The 17,072-nt window shown below is 31.7% G+C and overlaps 2 protein-coding genes across 2 annotated transcripts; one reads left to right on the top strand and one right to left on the bottom strand.

Annotated features, from left to right (window-relative positions):
• Positions 1 to 7,198: 7,198 nt before the first annotated feature.
• Positions 7,199 to 10,132, bottom strand: Cnep1r2 (CTD nuclear envelope phosphatase 1 regulatory subunit 2). The gene is made up of 4 exons (XM_088267847.1): positions 9,918 to 10,132; positions 9,761 to 9,832; positions 8,156 to 8,290; positions 7,199 to 7,463 (listed from the first exon to the last, which is right to left on the bottom strand). Exons 1-4 carry the CDS (start codon positions 9,943 to 9,945, stop codon positions 7,315 to 7,317), a joined length of 384 nt encoding a protein of 127 aa, XP_088123973.1. The 5' UTR covers positions 9,946 to 10,132; the 3' UTR covers positions 7,199 to 7,314.
• Positions 10,133 to 10,524: 392 nt separating this feature from the next.
• On the top strand, positions 10,525 to 17,064 carry LOC148304739 (enoyl-CoA delta isomerase 1, mitochondrial-like). Its single transcript, XM_088267879.1, has 5 exons — positions 10,525 to 10,644; positions 11,827 to 12,081; positions 13,769 to 13,915; positions 14,875 to 15,087; positions 16,302 to 17,064. Exons 2-5 carry the CDS (start codon positions 11,833 to 11,835, stop codon positions 16,554 to 16,556), a joined length of 864 nt encoding a protein of 287 aa, XP_088124005.1. The 5' UTR covers positions 10,525 to 10,644; positions 11,827 to 11,832; the 3' UTR covers positions 16,557 to 17,064.
• The last annotated feature ends 8 nt before the right edge of the window (positions 17,065 to 17,072 follow it).

Below are 17,072 nucleotides of genomic sequence, written 5' to 3'. Positions count from 1 at the left end.
TGTAAAAACCCTTTTTTATCCGCCTTCAATCTGCTTAATTTGAAATAAACCATTATTTCAAACGAGTTTTCAACAGTTTTAGCATACATAAAAAATCTCAGCAGTTAAACGGTTAACGCATTTCAGACGGGTGTTTTTTGCAGGCCGCTGGCGACGGAATTTGATAATTACGTACAAAAAGTTTAGACCTTAACAAACATAATATTCATATAAAAACATTATACGATTCCTTTTTTTCTGACTTTGAAATGAGGCCAGCGCTGAAGCTAAAAACACCCTTCCCGTTCTTAACCATCAATCGTCCGAACGGGTAGAAATAGCTTTCCCGTCCTTAGTGTGTTAAGAACTCATCAAAACAACAGTTTTCTCTTGCTTGAAAATCGAGTTATTTTCCAAAACTATATTTATCAAGATGTCATCAGAACAACTTACTAATTTTTAAATTAACCCAGTGTTAGTTATTTATGAAATTGCCATGCTAATTCCGGCGGTGATGGGATATTTGAAAGAAATGACTTGGATTATCATTTTATGGACGAGATAATAATAGGAAGAGATTGTTTTGTGTTACCATTCAGTGAAGTGTTGTAATATGTAGATAATATTGTGAAAGAATTCATGAAGGATATTTTTTCATAAATATATATATTACACGCGTCTAAAGCGCATAGAACCGACTCAACGTTGGTTGAATATCCTTAAAAGTCTACACAATAAGACTTCAAAATTATCGCTAATACCAAATTCCCACAAAATTGTGGCTGGAATTATTTAACAAAATTATTTTAAAACATCCATTGATATATATAATGTACTGTTGTCCATAAGAAAGTGCCATCTTCAATGTAAAATGAAATAATGGTAATAATAGACCGGCTTCATTTGAAATATCCCAAATCAATATGTATATTCCGGGGTTCGATACCCAAGGCAGTCCAAATAAATATATGTGTTTCTTCACTTCAAAATTTGTTTAATATCATCGTGGAATGGTGGGCCTTGCCTTGATATAATTAATGATCAACTTAAAATTGCATCAATTTGATGCAGTGCCCTATACACCATTGGATGCTGATAAGAAGAATAATAAAACTCTGAGCAAGTTATTTGTGAGATATTGCTTTATCATGAGCCATATATTACTTAGAAATGGCATTCAATACAAAACCATGGAAAGTGAGAAAGCGAGCACAATACACAACTTTAATCGGTCAATACAGACCATGAATACTGAAAGATGAGCAAGAAAGAAGTCATTTGGGAGTGGCCAGTGTCACATCTTTGTCTATAATGTCATTGATATATCGCTCACTCCTTTCAAGAACGTCATAAATCAAAAAACTTGGTTTAAATTTACAGCACAATGTATTAAAAATAAATATCAAGCCGCTTATTGAACTTTTTACTGTGCAACAGATCTTTTTAGGTAAAACCTGATGGTTTTTTTCTCCATTTGAAAAATATTTAGTATATTCTAAAAAATAATCAAACAACACCTTTTCTTCAATATGCAAAAACAATATTTTCTGCCCTGTAGCGGGTAAATATAAAGTTAAAAATATGCCTCTTTTGCTGGGATATAGTACATTTTCTGGGCATTCTGAAAACATGCACAACTGAAAATTGACGATTTTTGATTTATGACGTTCTTGAAAGGAGTGAGCGATATGTAGTAGATTATTGTGATTTTTGCAGTTTCTTCAAATATGTTTTCATAATTTGACCAATATTTATTTTTTGGAGATGCCACACTCTTGCTAAGGACAGCAGAATATTTAACAAACCTAATAAATCCAGCTCTTATAATTTGTCATTAAAATAAGTGTATGGGATTTTTTATATAAATTTTGATTTAATTAATACATATGTACTGTTAACATATACATATATGTAGATCACAATAGATCACTCTTTATTTAAGTAGTACAATTATTCATATCTTTAGTTATATTTTGTTTGATTTTCTAAAATTGTTAAACTTTGAACACAACAGTCACACTGTAAAGAGGCTTTAAGATTTATTTCTTTTAAGTAAATTGTATTATTTTCATGTATAATTTTTTTGCAATAAAAGAAAATTACTTTTGAGAATTAATTGTAATTTTAGTTTCTTTTTTTACACTTTTTTTCACGTATTTTTGCGCAGTTAATTCAACTCGCTCCTCATATAATAGAGTTTAATATCAATTCATACAAACATTAGTTGGTAAAAAGATTAGTAAACGGACTGTGAACTTTGAAGATTTTAAAGTTTATTATTTCAAACCAGTTCTTTTTCTCAAGTTTTTCACATCTAGGAATATGATGACCAAAATACCAACTTTTAAATTTCTTTTGTATCCCCCACTTTATTATAACTATTCTTTTATTTCTCTAAAATTTACAACTGGTAAATTTTTTTATTTTATCACTGCTTAGGAATTGAAATTTAGTCTTTATTCTAAAAATATTTGGATAATTAAAAATAAGTTGCTTAAAAAATTTTTAGGCTAGTGTACATTTTTTTTAGTTTCAATGTTTTATTCACATTACCATGCATATAAATATATTCTTTTTTTTAATAATATCCTAATATATTTAATTAACGAAATAAGTGAGAATGTAATAATGATCAATTGTAACAAAGTTATTGAAACCACCATGTTAAATGCATTTTTAAAATAGATTTAACACATTGTTCGCAGGAAATACTCAAAAGCTTCTTTTACATACTGTTAGTAGAGAGCGAGAGACGCTCATAAACATTCTATTTGGAGCGCGAGTTTGCGAAAATTGGAACCGGGTTAGCGGTTACTTGCGATTAGTATACGACCCTAATTAGTATTGGTATATGTACTAATTAGGGTCGGGGTTTATGAAAAAACCACCCGACAGCAATGTGTTAATTTGAGTTTAATAATTTGTATTATGAATGCATTATTGCAGGATATAATTTGTTCACATTATCTCTCAATTTCGTTTTAAATAAAATACAGCAAAAAAAATGTTCAGAACCAATATTGTCTGTTGCATATTCATTGTAAAATACTGCCACAATTTATTTAATACATGACATTTTATTTGATTTTTATCTGCTTCGTTCAGTGAGATTTAATTACTTTACTTTTCGTATTTCGTATTATCTGGAATAACTTTAAAACAAAATTCTTGAACCAAAAAACTGTGGATCCATTACCCTCTAAAACATTAACTAAGTTGTTGAGCCGAGTAAAACCGCTGCTTAATTTTGTGTTATATAAAGAAACTTTTCAATGTGATATTTATCAATTTACTTGTATTGCAAAATTTGGCATGTAGTGTAAAAGTATGTTGTTAAAAATTGACAAACACAATAATTAGTGATAATTAGTGTTTTACACAAAATTTAATAATAGCTCATACATCAAAAATAAACGACATAAAACATATTACCAATTTTTATGTTCAGCGCTTAAACATATCACACAAATGAGCGATAATTACAATACACAATGTAATTTTATGGCAAATATTTTAAATGTCTCTTTTTATTATTACATTTTGCTAAAATCAGTGTTCTTTGTTTTTTTTAAACATTAATTCATCGTGAAAAAAATGTACAATATACAATTTTTTTTATTTATTGTTTCGGTATCAACTTTGTGGTAATACATGTTACAATGATTAAAGAAAACACTTCGTTTTTTACCACTTGAGTTTTATTATAGACTACATGTTTCAGAAGTTAAACTTCCATCATTCATAATATATTATTAGATTAAAACCAATATTTTTAGCTTTTTCACTTTATTTTTATTTGACCAGCTAAGTAAATAAAGTGGAAAAGCTAAAAATATTGGTTTTAATCTAATAATATATTAAAAATGCAATTCCATCACGAAGTGTCAGTGGATAATATAAATCTATTCCATCATTCAGGTCTGTATAATAACATATTATTATACAGACCTGAATGATGGAAGTTTAACTTCTGAAACATGTAGTCTATAATAAAACTCAAGTGGTAAAAAACGAAGTGTTTTCTTTAATCATTTTTCAATTTTTTGTCCTTAATTATTACATAATTTCATAAAGAAACCTCTGAAGATTTTTATTTTACACTTTTTTAGCAAAAATAACTCATGAGATTACTGAACAAACGCCATATTAAAAAAGGCCTACCAGAATATCACTGCTAAAATATTCAACAAAAATAAAAAAAATTATATTATTTGAAATATCTTCATGAAAAGACAATTTCGCTGCGCACAAATAAAAGAACACAGTTAATTAACATTTATTATTTTTAATGACTTGTGTTCCTTGGCAAGTTTTATTTTATACACTTATTACATATTAATTAATACTAATTCCTAGTCCTATGATCAATTATGACTTGTGTTACTATCAAAGTTACGACAAAGTTCATTTTGAATTGCATTTATCGTGTACAATCATTTTTGTATCGGATTGCTCAAAACTTAAAATTTTAAGAAATTACTGTTGTCAATTTCCATCCCAGTCATATTTTTGTAATAATATGTTCACTGCCAATTTTTATTTAGAGAAATTATCCACAAGTTTGTGTGTTAACAGAATATTTACTTACTAGCTAGATTAGCTTGACTGGTAGTTTTACAAGTGCACAATTAAACTAGAGAATGGTTTAAATGACACCTGGCTGGAAGATGAATATTAAAATTAAATTAAAATATGCTTTGAAAGAGAAACTTGTTGAAACAAAATATTTATGATATGTATATTATTTTTTTCTACATTACAACATTCCACATATGTTTAAATAAATAAAAATCTTTATTTTAACTTTCTTTTTTATCATTTTATAAGAATTAGTTAAACGTCATAAACACCAAAGTACCCTGACTGATATATTGGTTACCTACCTGAATTTTAAATTTATTTTTAAATTTATATTTTTAGTATCGAGTTTCCATTTCTAACCATTAAAATTTTACATTAGTTTTATTTTTTTATAAAATATTGTATAAAATATATTATTTGAAATTTAATTCAATGTTTTTCAGTCCATCTTGACAAGGCTGAAAGGGGGTTTTCCTATTAATATTTACTCATTCAAACTAGTGTTTTGCGTTTATAAGCCGACATAAAAGAAGAGAGGTGAAAAGCCAATTTTACTTAGCAAAATTTAAAAAAAAATTGATTAAAGCATTATTGTTAATTATTATTTTTATATTGTTATTGGTTGAATTTAAACCAAACAGATCTAATATGTGATTATATCAGTTCTTTCCGCACTCGGTTTAATATAAACTTATAGTTGTAGCATTTTTGTCATGTTGACTCCAAACTTTGATAAGTATTTTAAAACAGTCCCTCTGTGTTCATGTTTATAGGAATTAAATTTACCATTGTTGTATGTAATACCATTTTTATATCTACACCATGTCCACTTATATAAATTAATTAATGCTCAATCGCTACCCATAGTTAATAGTTGCATTTTGATGGAACCCTGTAGCAAAATATAACCCTAATGCATATTATAGCGAATTATATTAGTCCATCTCATAGAATTTTTCACCTTATCTTCCTTGCAAGATATTATGTTATTACTATTAAATTTAGTATGTATTTACATTAAAATTATCAAACATTGCATTAATCAACACTTATGTACTATGAGAAAAACAATTTGTTAGAAATATACTTTTTTATGATTATCAAGTATTCAATCGGAAAATATTATAATTCTGGCTCCAGTGCAAAATTTTTCACTCCAGGAAGTCGAAAAAAATAATGACTAATTTACTGAAGAAAAGTAAAATGTCTTTATTGTTTACCTACTCTAGTACTTTATTATACCTATGAATATTCCCACTAAGCAAGCAGTCACTTATACTAACCTCTAGTATAAGAATTATGTAACTCGAACTATAAAGGACACTTAAATGTAATGTTAACTCCTTAGTGTTTTATTATGTTTATAGAAACTGTAATTTGAGATGTTATTTATATCTCTGTAGTGCATCAACCGATCCTATTTGAAGCAAGTAATATTATAAAAGCTTTCAATGTACACTCACTCATACACATTACAATAGTAAATATTAAGGATTTTTGAAAAGTTCTCAACCGTAGTAAATTAAGTTTTTTAATAGAAATTTATCTTAAATATCTAAACCATGACATGAAGGATAATTTTGGTGAATAATTAATAATGTACAATCTAAATGCTAAATAGTTTCTAATCTATTTTCCTTACTTAACGAGATAAGGCGATAACGGTTGAGACTTTTTGCTTATCTCCTTACACAAACATCTATTCATACTAAGTAAAATAAACTAGCGAGTATTTTGAATAATAATCGTGCATTTTTTCGCAAGTATTTTTACACTTTTTATCGAGAAACATTTTTATATAACTTTTACCTTCGATGGTATTGTTTTGTGGGCGGCAACGATGCTCATATTCTATATTGATTTGTTAGAAGTTTTACCCATGTTTAATGACATTAATGTAACATTAATTTTATTTAAATACACCAAGTTATTCCAAAAAATGTGTTGCTTTATTTCTTTTTGGATGTTTTATCCCACCCGCCGTATTCACCGGACATTGCCCTTTTAGACTACTTGTTCCGATAGATGGGACATGGCTTGACTGAGCAGCACTACACATCATATTATGAAGATGCCAAAAATTAGGTAGATTCAGAGATAGCCTCAAGAGATAAAGGCAGACCTGCCAGAAAGGTGGGAAAATGTAGGGTAAGCGATGGATAATCCATTCTATCACAATAAATGCCTATTTTTTAATAGAAAACGGCAGAAACTTATTTATACACCAAATATATATAAGGTCCGCCTCCGTAGTGTAATGGTCAGCACGCTCGGCTACCGTTCTGGAGGTCCCGGGTTCGATTCCCAGGGGGGTCAAATAAATATTAGTGATTTTTTCACTGTAATATTTATTCTGAAGTACCTGAAGCGGAGGGCTGATCACCTTTCCTTCATGTGTAAACGATCAAGATAACACTGCGTTTATATGAAGCAGTGCCCTATGCACCATTGGGGTGCGGATAAGGGTTTTATTATTATTATTAATACATATAAATTTAATTTTGTGACTTTAGTCTGAGACTTGAAGCATAAGACAAAGTTGTCTTCATGTAATTATAATAAAGATAATGTTGTGCAATATCATCAATATACATATAAGATTTTTTAAAATAACTGTTGAAATGAAAAGCGTCTTGAATTTTATTAATTTTTTTTTAACATGTAATAAATAAAAACAATAAACTTAAAAACATTAAGTGATTATTTACATAGAAAATAAAAATAATTATGCAGGTTAATATGTAGTCAATTCTACTAGGTGTTAGTGGCCGGTCGAGGCCTCAGTATCAGCTTTCCAGTGTCATCACATGACATGTTGTAGTCAGCGAGAACTGTACGCGTTCTTGCCGTGATTATACTCGGAGCAATTACTCTTTTGTGGATGCCACATAGAAAGAGGAGAACTGTAAAATAATACTTTTACTTAACATCAACAGATATATGAAATACACAGGATAGCATGGAATAAAAAATGCAATCAGGGAATTAAGACATGGCGAAATTTCAAGAAGATAGTGAGGTACATATTTCATTAGTGTATTTCCTATCTGGAATGCTAATACAAATCTGTATCCCGGGATCTATTACTGACGCCTATTTTCACCATGTCACATAAATAATTTACAAAAAACAATAGAATTATTTGAAGCACAAGCGCTAACGTGATGTTTTAGTCTAAATTTGCATATTTTTTTTTTGAAAATATATTAAAGTATGTGTGTCTTTAATATTTTATCATAATGCCTTTAATATCCCCACAGATACAATGACATACTTAGCGCCCTTAGTACCTCAAGGGCATAAGCAACTAAACCAGCTAATCACATGTCATAAGACCTGTAAATGGCCAGATTTCCATTTTCTTCAACCATGAGATATCAATAAAAAAATCTTCATACTATCCAAACACCTTAATAAGTCCTATATAAAATAAGGTAAAAAATACAGCCACTTTGAAAAATATATGGTAATAGTGTATCAAATCTAGTGATATCTACAATACCAACGAAAAGTTTAGCTCAATATTTGGGTCTTGGTGGTTAATTTAACATCAATTACCTTTCTGTCAACTTAATATGTTAAAATAAGAATTTACCAAGCAGGATAGAAGTAATGGTGAAGCACGGGTGATTCCAGAGTGACTGAGAGAGGGAAACCATCGGAGTCAGGGGGTCGGTCAACCAGTACCAAGCCCCAATGGCCGTGCACACAGATATCACGCCTAAGAGAACTAAAAATAATAAACAAAAGTTCTCTTGAGTCAAATTCATCCACTGCTAGACCAGTGTCTTCTTCATAGTCTTCAATTGTTTCCTGACCTATTCTTACTGACATGAGATATAAAGCATTGAATAATAGGTAATTAACTCTTAGCACTGGAGTGCCGCCATATTCATGGTTTGCCGTACTACTTAAGTGCTGCCGCTATGGCGTCAATAAAATGTAGTCTTAATATACAATGTTTTTTTTTTTTTTTTTCTTCTTTTTCTAGATCCTAAGAATCTGTTTATCCCTTCGCTTGTAGCTCTTGGGATGTTGACTCCCAGCTGTCTTTCCACCTTTTTGGAGGTCTGCCTGGGGGTCTGCGTCTTTCAGGGATTCCTTGAAGGGCGATACGTGGAAGTCTGTCATCTGACATTCTGTTTACATGATCATTCCAATATCGCCTTCGTTGTCGTCCCCACCTCACGATATCCTCCATCTTAAACATGCTCTCGATGTCGGTATTTCTTACTCGGTCTCGCAATGTGTTTCCGGTTAGTTCGGAGAGTCTTCATCACAGAGGTTCGAAGTCGAGATTTTGTTCTAGAAGTATCTGCTCTTGCCTCAATCCCATAAGTGGCTATTGGTCGATTTGCTTTTCAATTTAATTAAACCGGAATCATATAAGTACAATTAAACAGTGATAAGTCTCGGAATTTTATCAAATTGGCGGTATGCACATACCAAAAAACTTTCCAGCGCAAAAGGTTTTATTACTATCAAGATGGTAAAATACCAATTATGTCACACCTGGCATAGCATAGACTCTATGCAGTCTAACAATTTGCTTTTACCCCATAGCTTATAATACCTGTTCCACATATGTAATACTTGGAGCGGGAATTGCCAGGAAACAAATCTTTTTTGCACTGGTTTTAGCAGAAATGTTACAAAATTTACAAAAGTATACATACCCGTAGTGATCCGAGTGAATTTTATAAATAAAAATGATGAATAAAACTATTGATTATTTAAAGAATTTGAAATAGATTTTATGAAAGTCGTTTTATATGTGAAGTATTTTACTCCCATATTATTCTTTAACGATAATAAGTTTATTATAGTATAGTATATTACATACAGTATAGTATATTACAGTAGGTACTGTCCCAAAGATTTCATCATGTTTGCAGTCTCCATGACACAAACTGTTAACTTTTGCCTTGCTACATGTCTGATGTCCATTTTCATTTCCCAATTTTAATTGTCCCGGCTACTTTGATTCTTTGCCCAATTCAAGCATTGTACAATCAATCTCCGTGGATAACATTAAACTTTTCACATTTTGCAACTTGTTGGATACTGAACGGTTAGGACCATTGTTTTGGCTCCATAAATAATCGCCAGGACAGTACCACTGTACACATTTCAACGCCTGTACATTTGCCCAAGAATAACTACACAAAGTTAGGTAAACTTTAATATAATAGTCGCTTACTTCTCCATCTCATGGTGGCTGGATGCAGACATGATATAACTTCAGTCAGCCTCCTTTCGAAAGCCTTTAAATCTGAAAATAAAAAAATATGATAGACATTATATTCCCAGATAAACAAAATGTTTTCAATACCGTTGCACCGAATATTAATACGCACCGTCGCAAGCTGTTTGCTCCAAAGACATTTTAAGACCGTTATGGCTTCTTTTCAAAGCTAACAATAGTTTGAAATATATACACAAGCCAAACTTCGTGTCTATATTAACAGCAAAATGTTTTAAAATAGTGTCAAAAAACTGAATGTCAAAAACAACCGGCGTCGATAATTTTATATAGAAATCTTCTGTACCGACTTAAGAGCGGTTTTATATGGTCCAAGATTTTTTGATTTTTTTTTTCTTGTTCAGTAAGTAGTGATTATAGAAAAAATTACAATCTTGAATATAAAATACGCCTTTTACATAGGCAACATCTAACTAGAAATATCACATAAGTTTATAAATATGTCACGACATATTTTCATCAGAGCATTATATGAAGTCAGAACAATCAATCAATCAGGTCAGAAGTCGGAACAATCAGCGTTCACGTGTGAGGATATACCCAAATGAATGTGGAAGAAACGCAGCGAGTCTATAAAGAGAAAGGAGCTTGGCTCTCAATCCTCTCTGCCTCCCCCTCTTGAGCGACGAGTAACCTGAATAATATTTTTTAGTCTCTTCACATATTTTACTATTGTCTATGATTTGTCTCATTTGACACTTGTCAAAAGTTTGGACTTTGCTTTCTCGCTGGATATTATTTTATTTTATTTCATTCTTGAGATAAGCGAGCCAATTTTACCAGTTCTACCCATTCCTGGTTGTACTACTAGTCGGAAAAAAAGGTAGGTAGATTTATTAATAAAGTATTTTTTCTAGAAGCCTATCCTTCATTGAAAAGATTAAAATCTACTAGTTATGAACACGATTATATTAAAATTCTGTTACGTACATACCGTAGGTGATCATACGTAAATTATTTCTGTGAACCTTGTTTTTATCATACCAAAAACTGTGAAATCATATTACAGTCATTTGTTACATATATTCTTCTTCTAACCCTTAGCCGCACCCAATAGTGCATAGAGCACTGCATCGTATTGACAAAGTGTTATCTCAATTGTTACTTACATAAAGGCAAGGTGATCACTCCTGCGCTACAGGGACCAGTCCAGGGACCTCCAGCACAGTAGCTAAACACGCTAACCATTACACTATGGAAGTGGACGGATTACATATCGCTCACTCCTTTCAAGAACGTCATAAATCAAAAAACTTGATTTTTCAGGAGAACGTTTTTAAAGTTTAAAAATATAATACAATGTATTAAAAATAAATATCAAGCCACTTATTGAACTTTTTACTGTGCAACAGATCTTTTTAGGTAAAACCAAAGGTTTTTTCTCCATTTGTAAAATATTTAGTACATTAAAAAAAATTATTAAACAACACCTTTTCTTCAAAATGCAAAAACAACACTTTCTGCCCTGTAGCGGGTAAATATTATGTTAAAAATATGTTTCTTTTGCTGGGATATAGTACATTTTCTGGGCATTCTGAAAACATGCACAATTAAAAATTTCCCAATTTTGATTTATGACATTCTTGAAAGGAGTGAGCGATATATGAAAACAGTTAAAATTTTCGCGAATACATAGTAAACTCATACATTAGTATTAGACCTCTAAATGAAACATATCTAACTAATTCACTTTGGAACGTGTTTGTTTTTAATTTTTTTAACCCTTATCCGCACCTGATGGTGCATAGGGCACTACATCATATAAACGCAGTGTTATCTTCATTGTTAACACATGAAAGAAAGGTGGTCGGCCCTCCGCTTAAGGTACCAGTCCAAGCTAATATTGAATAAATATTAAAGTTAAAAAATCACTTATATTTTTTGACCCCCCCTGGGAATCAAATCTGGGAACTCCAGTATGGTAGCCCAGCGTACTGACCATTACACTACGGAGGCGGACATGTTTTAAATATAGGAATATAAAACAGTAATATTTTTTTACAGCAAAAATGATGTCTATTCGCCAGATAGTTAAATTAGCTTCGAGGGAGATGAATTTTTTATCCCCGATGGGCGGTAGAGCCATGAGTTCCGGCGCCCCGTTAGTGGATGTTAAAGTGAACGATAAAACCGGAATAGCGACTGTCACCATGCAGAGAGCTCCAGTTAACGGCCTAAACCTCGAACTTCTCACAGAACTTGGAAAAGCTCTCGATGATTTGACTAATAACAGATCTAAAGGAATGATTTTGACATCGGTAAGTATTGGTTAACAACATTTTGAGTGTGTCCAAATACTTGTTCACAAAATCTGGATTATCTCCAATTACAGGAGTTATTTTCATTTTTAATTTTTTTTATTTTTTTTTTAATAATAATAATAATAATATGAAAATAACTCCTGTAATTGGAGATAATCCAGATTTTGTGAACAAGTATTTGGACACACTCAAAATGTTGTAAATAAATTATCTGGTCAAATTATAAGCTTAATAATAAAAATGAAAATGGTATTTTCTGGCGTTTCTCATGTGTGTGATTATAATCCAGGTTTCGGATCTCACATACTAATATAAGAGTTTCTGCTTCGTAAAAAGTTTCTTTACATCTCACCAATAGATGTCTCTAGTGAAGTTCTAGTGATTCATGAACAAGGTTTCTAAATTGGTTCATATATATAGAACTTCCAAGAATTTGAGTAGTGTGGTTGTCAATAATGGGTAGAATTGGTGAATGTTACACGTGTGTAAAGTGATCACTTAAACCAGCCTATGACGGTCGTAAGCCCCGTAAATGCCCAGACTTCCATATTCTTCTTCATCTTTGATGAGATGTCAAAAAATAATAAGTATTGGTTAACCTTGATCAATTATAATTTTTTTAATCTTCATTTATTATTAAGTGTGTTAACTTTCATTAACTGTCATCGTATGGTTTGATCGGTACTTGCTCACACTTCATTTAAAATTGGCACGACCTCAAGTGTGAGTTCGCCAATAAAACAAAAGTACCAATAGTAGCGATTTTACCATACTTCGCGATGGGTAAGTTGTAATGCTCTGCGACCCGTTTTATTGTGCCATCACCAGGACCAATCATCAAGAGAAAATCTTGTTGATTCCAGTGCTGAATCAACTACAAACCAAGAATAAGAGGTCAGTTCTTTTATTTCATCTGCTGTGGTTAGCATTTGTCGGAATTGCCGTCCCTTTGTCTTGAAGGTTCTGATGATACATCATCAAACTAACTTGAGGGGATTTCACGACTCTAATAACGATCACCATATTTCGCTTGTTTAGAACCGTCCTCTTTTATTGTTATGGAGCTATATATTAACAGGAAGAATACAAGATTCTCCCTGTATTTCGAACGTACGTGTCGGTACCACATGGTGACCATTGTTTGAGGTCACATGGTCCTCAAATAATTTATTTCGCACTGTGGCGAAACCATCGGTCCCATGTGTACATAATAAAGGTCCTTCGAGTTTACCATACTATTTATTGTAGTTTTGTTTCGTACTGTGGCAAAACCATTGTGTGTTTATTTATTGTCATCTTGTGGTAATTTGCATTAACCACCCTACCTTTGGGTTATTATTAAAAAAGTAGGAAAAAAATCCTCAGGTTTTCTTTTCACAAGATTTCTCAATAACAATACTTATTTACAATATACCAGACATTTTTAATAATAATAGATCCATTTTTTAATAATAGAACTGTCATTCTAAGAAAACAACATTTTTAGGTTGAACGACTTTATAGTAGACTGCTTCCTGTTAAAACCTGACCAAATACTGTTTTAATCATTATACAGAAATTTTAAAAAAGTGAGCCAATTGATAGATTTACGGTTAAAGAGAGAGCTCTTTAGTTTAATCCTATTTCTGTTTAACGGGTATCTGTTGATAGGAAACTAATTATGTTTGTAAATATGGGTCAACAGGCTCTTCCTACAATTTTCTCCGGAGGACTGGACATCATGGAGATGTACAAACCAGACCCCACAAGAGTCCGGGCATTTTGGAGTGCTCTTCAGGATTGCTGGTTGAAACTCTTCGGTACTTCATTCCCTACTGCTGCAGCTATCAATGTGAGCCTCCCTTTATACATTACAAAATAATCATTATCTAATAATTTTATTGCTGGGATATCTTATCTTTAATAAGATTGACCATCTGATAAATTATTTGACTTTGACTTACCCATGTCACATTCATATCTCCAATAGAAAAAAAATTATAACACAAATAGCAATATAATATCATGGGATAATTGCAGCGACTAGATGGGACTTTTACCCCTTCTTCATCCTTCAACGTCCCAACACAGCTCTAAAATTTAGACTTTAATTAAGCCTCACATATCGCTCATTCGGTGCAACAATGGCGTAATTACACTTTTAGAAATATTTCAGGAGATGCCATTCAGACATTTCAATTCCACAATGACACTCGTGCCATCTCGCAGCATTTCACCAAAAAATCAATTCTGTTCATGTTTCTCCCGATGTTAATAGTCTTTCCGCACATTATTACATATTAAACTTGTTTTTTTTTTCCAAGTGTAATTACGTCATTGTTGCACTAAATGAACGACATGGTATTTGAAAATGATGCGGAATAATCAAAACTTTTGTCACAATAGATTTGAAGAAAAAGTAATACTTACAAAGTAAAATTTAAATTTAAAATGTTGATAACTAGTCCAAATAATCACGAAAATAAACCAAAACACTTTGATATTCTCAATATTATTAATATTTGAAGCATTCACTTTGTGGTCAGTCATTTTTACGTATTTGTTTTTTTATAAAAATGTTAAAAATATTAGTATATAACCACTCACCGAGATTTTTATGTCTACCGGTTTCGAGTCGTACACGTCTCTTCGTCAGGACAATCACTACCACAGCATGCAAACAATGCCACCCTTCACCACCATAGCACCATTTACAACTACACAATATGTTTAACATTTTTAACATTTTTGTAAAAAAATAAATAAGTAAAAACACTTTGATATTAATATGGGATATTTCCCCACATCCAGGGCCACTCTCCCGCCGGTGGCTGCCTGATGGCCATGTCCTGCGAGTACCGTGTGATGGTGGGAGGCCCGTATACCATCGGTCTGAACGAAACTGCTCTGGGTATTGTGGCCCCTCCGTGGTTCCAGAACACCATGAAGAATACCATTGCTTCCCGCACCGCTGAGATGGCCCTCACAAGGGGAACCCTGTTCCCAGTGGAAGAGGCTCTCAAGGTTTATAAACATATTTTTATCTCATTCATATTGTAGTCATACAGGAGAAAGTGACCAAGTGCATTGTTTTACAAAAAGTCATCATTGACTATTTGACATCTTACTAGCTTAATATTGCCCTGAAAAAATCTCAAAGGATTTTAAACTTGGAAGTATAATATATTGACTAGTTAAAAATGACTAACTGCATTGGTGTTTATTTTCTTGCCAAGCAATAGTGACTTAAATGGCCCTCCTGAACATTTTACGTTTTTGTAGTTGGTCACTTTCTCCTGTACGACTACGATATTTTTATCTCATTCATATCTTCTTTCTTTTTAAAAATACTATTAACCCATGTGAACTAGCCTATCCTTTTAACATGACTCACGCAGTCTTTCGTATATCTGCTGTGTTAACTGTCAATGGTATGAACCATTGACAATAAAAACCTTTTTTAATTTCATAAATTGATTTGGCACGCTGTGGTAAATTTTGTGGTATTTCTAAGGGAAAATAAAGTTCTATTCTGAGATTACGCTATCCTCGTTCAGCCGAAAGTAAACAATTACTATGGTGATCATTCTCTCCCCGTATGACTAACCCACAGCATTAAAAATGATAAAGCCTATCCATTTTTATCACAGTTTTACTTAGTAAATACCACTATTTCACAGTGTTTGAAAATGATGCGGAACGCATCGAAACACGTGTCAAAGTAGATTTTAAGAAATAGTGGTATTTGCTAAGTAAATCTTTAATTAAAAACTTTTTTTACATATCAGAAGCAAGCGAGTAAAATTAGATGTTTAGATTGTCTCATTCAGCTAAACTAATTTTCATTACGAAATTCCCTATTACTTATTAATATAGTGGGTTGTATATTCACAAGCTTTTATGATATAGCTATGCAACCCCAAGTGCTCTAGCCATTGCTGCTATTCTTCTTTTCCTAACCATTCTTCTTCCATTTCCTTTTCCATATAACAGCAATAAATATCATTTACAGTGAGCTTCTTCTCATGCGTCATCTGCATTCCATGAAATGTATATAATTCATATTTTATATTTTTTCGAATTGTCAAATGTTTATTAAAAAAATGATGATAAGGATTAATTTCATAATATTTTCCAAATTATGACAGTCAAGATTGAAAAATACGAAGATTTTCTTCAATGTATGCCTTTCTGTTTAATAATTTGCTGATATTACAATTTCTATTTTATTATTTTAGATTGGTTTGATAGACGAAATAGCAACTGACAAAGCTGACGCTATTGCCAGATCCGAGAAATTCATCGGGAGCTTTAGTAAAATCAACCCACAGGCCAGGAGCCTCAGTAAAATGGTGTTCAGGAGGAAGATTCTCGAGGAGTTGGAAACGACACGTGAGATGGACTTGGAAATTTTCGCTTCGACTGTATCAAACCCCAAAGTGCAGAAATCTCTCGAAGCATATATAAGCGCTCTCAAGGCCAAGGGAAAATAAAGTTCAATTCTGAGATTACGCTATCCCCGCTCAGCCGAAAATAAAAAACATTCTCTCACCGTATGACTAACCCACAGCATTAAAAATGATTTCTACCTGATTATGAATCCAATATGTAGTAAAATGGATGTAGAAAATTATCTTGTTTTCTGCATTATGTACTGAGAAATCACCGTACTGTGTATTACTGAATTTTGCCTGAACTTGGATTGGCAACAAATATTTAGCACTAAACATCAATATGAAATTACCTTTAACATACTATTGTTGTGTATTTTTATTGAAGTATTGATATTAACAAAAATGTCCTTTATCCCAGTGTTCTAAATGTATTTTATATACCTCAGAAATTATTTTCATACTTTGGATACCTCTAAAAGTTATGAAAAGATATAAACAGACTGCATTTATTAATTTTGCACATCACAAGTAATAATGAACATAAATAATATACAACTTTTATTACTTGAAAAATGTTTATTTGAAGTTGTTATAAAATATATATAATTTTTTTTA

This window comes from Brachycentrus maculatus, unplaced genomic scaffold (genome assembly GCF_059751285.1).
Source record: "Brachycentrus maculatus isolate JH-2025_06_01 unplaced genomic scaffold, ASM5975128v1 h1tg000306l, whole genome shotgun sequence".
Classification (NCBI taxonomy): Eukaryota; Metazoa; Arthropoda; class Insecta; order Trichoptera; family Brachycentridae; genus Brachycentrus; species Brachycentrus maculatus.
The sequence above is the reverse complement of the archived record's forward strand: the minus strand, read 5'-3'. Positions and strand labels throughout refer to the sequence as shown.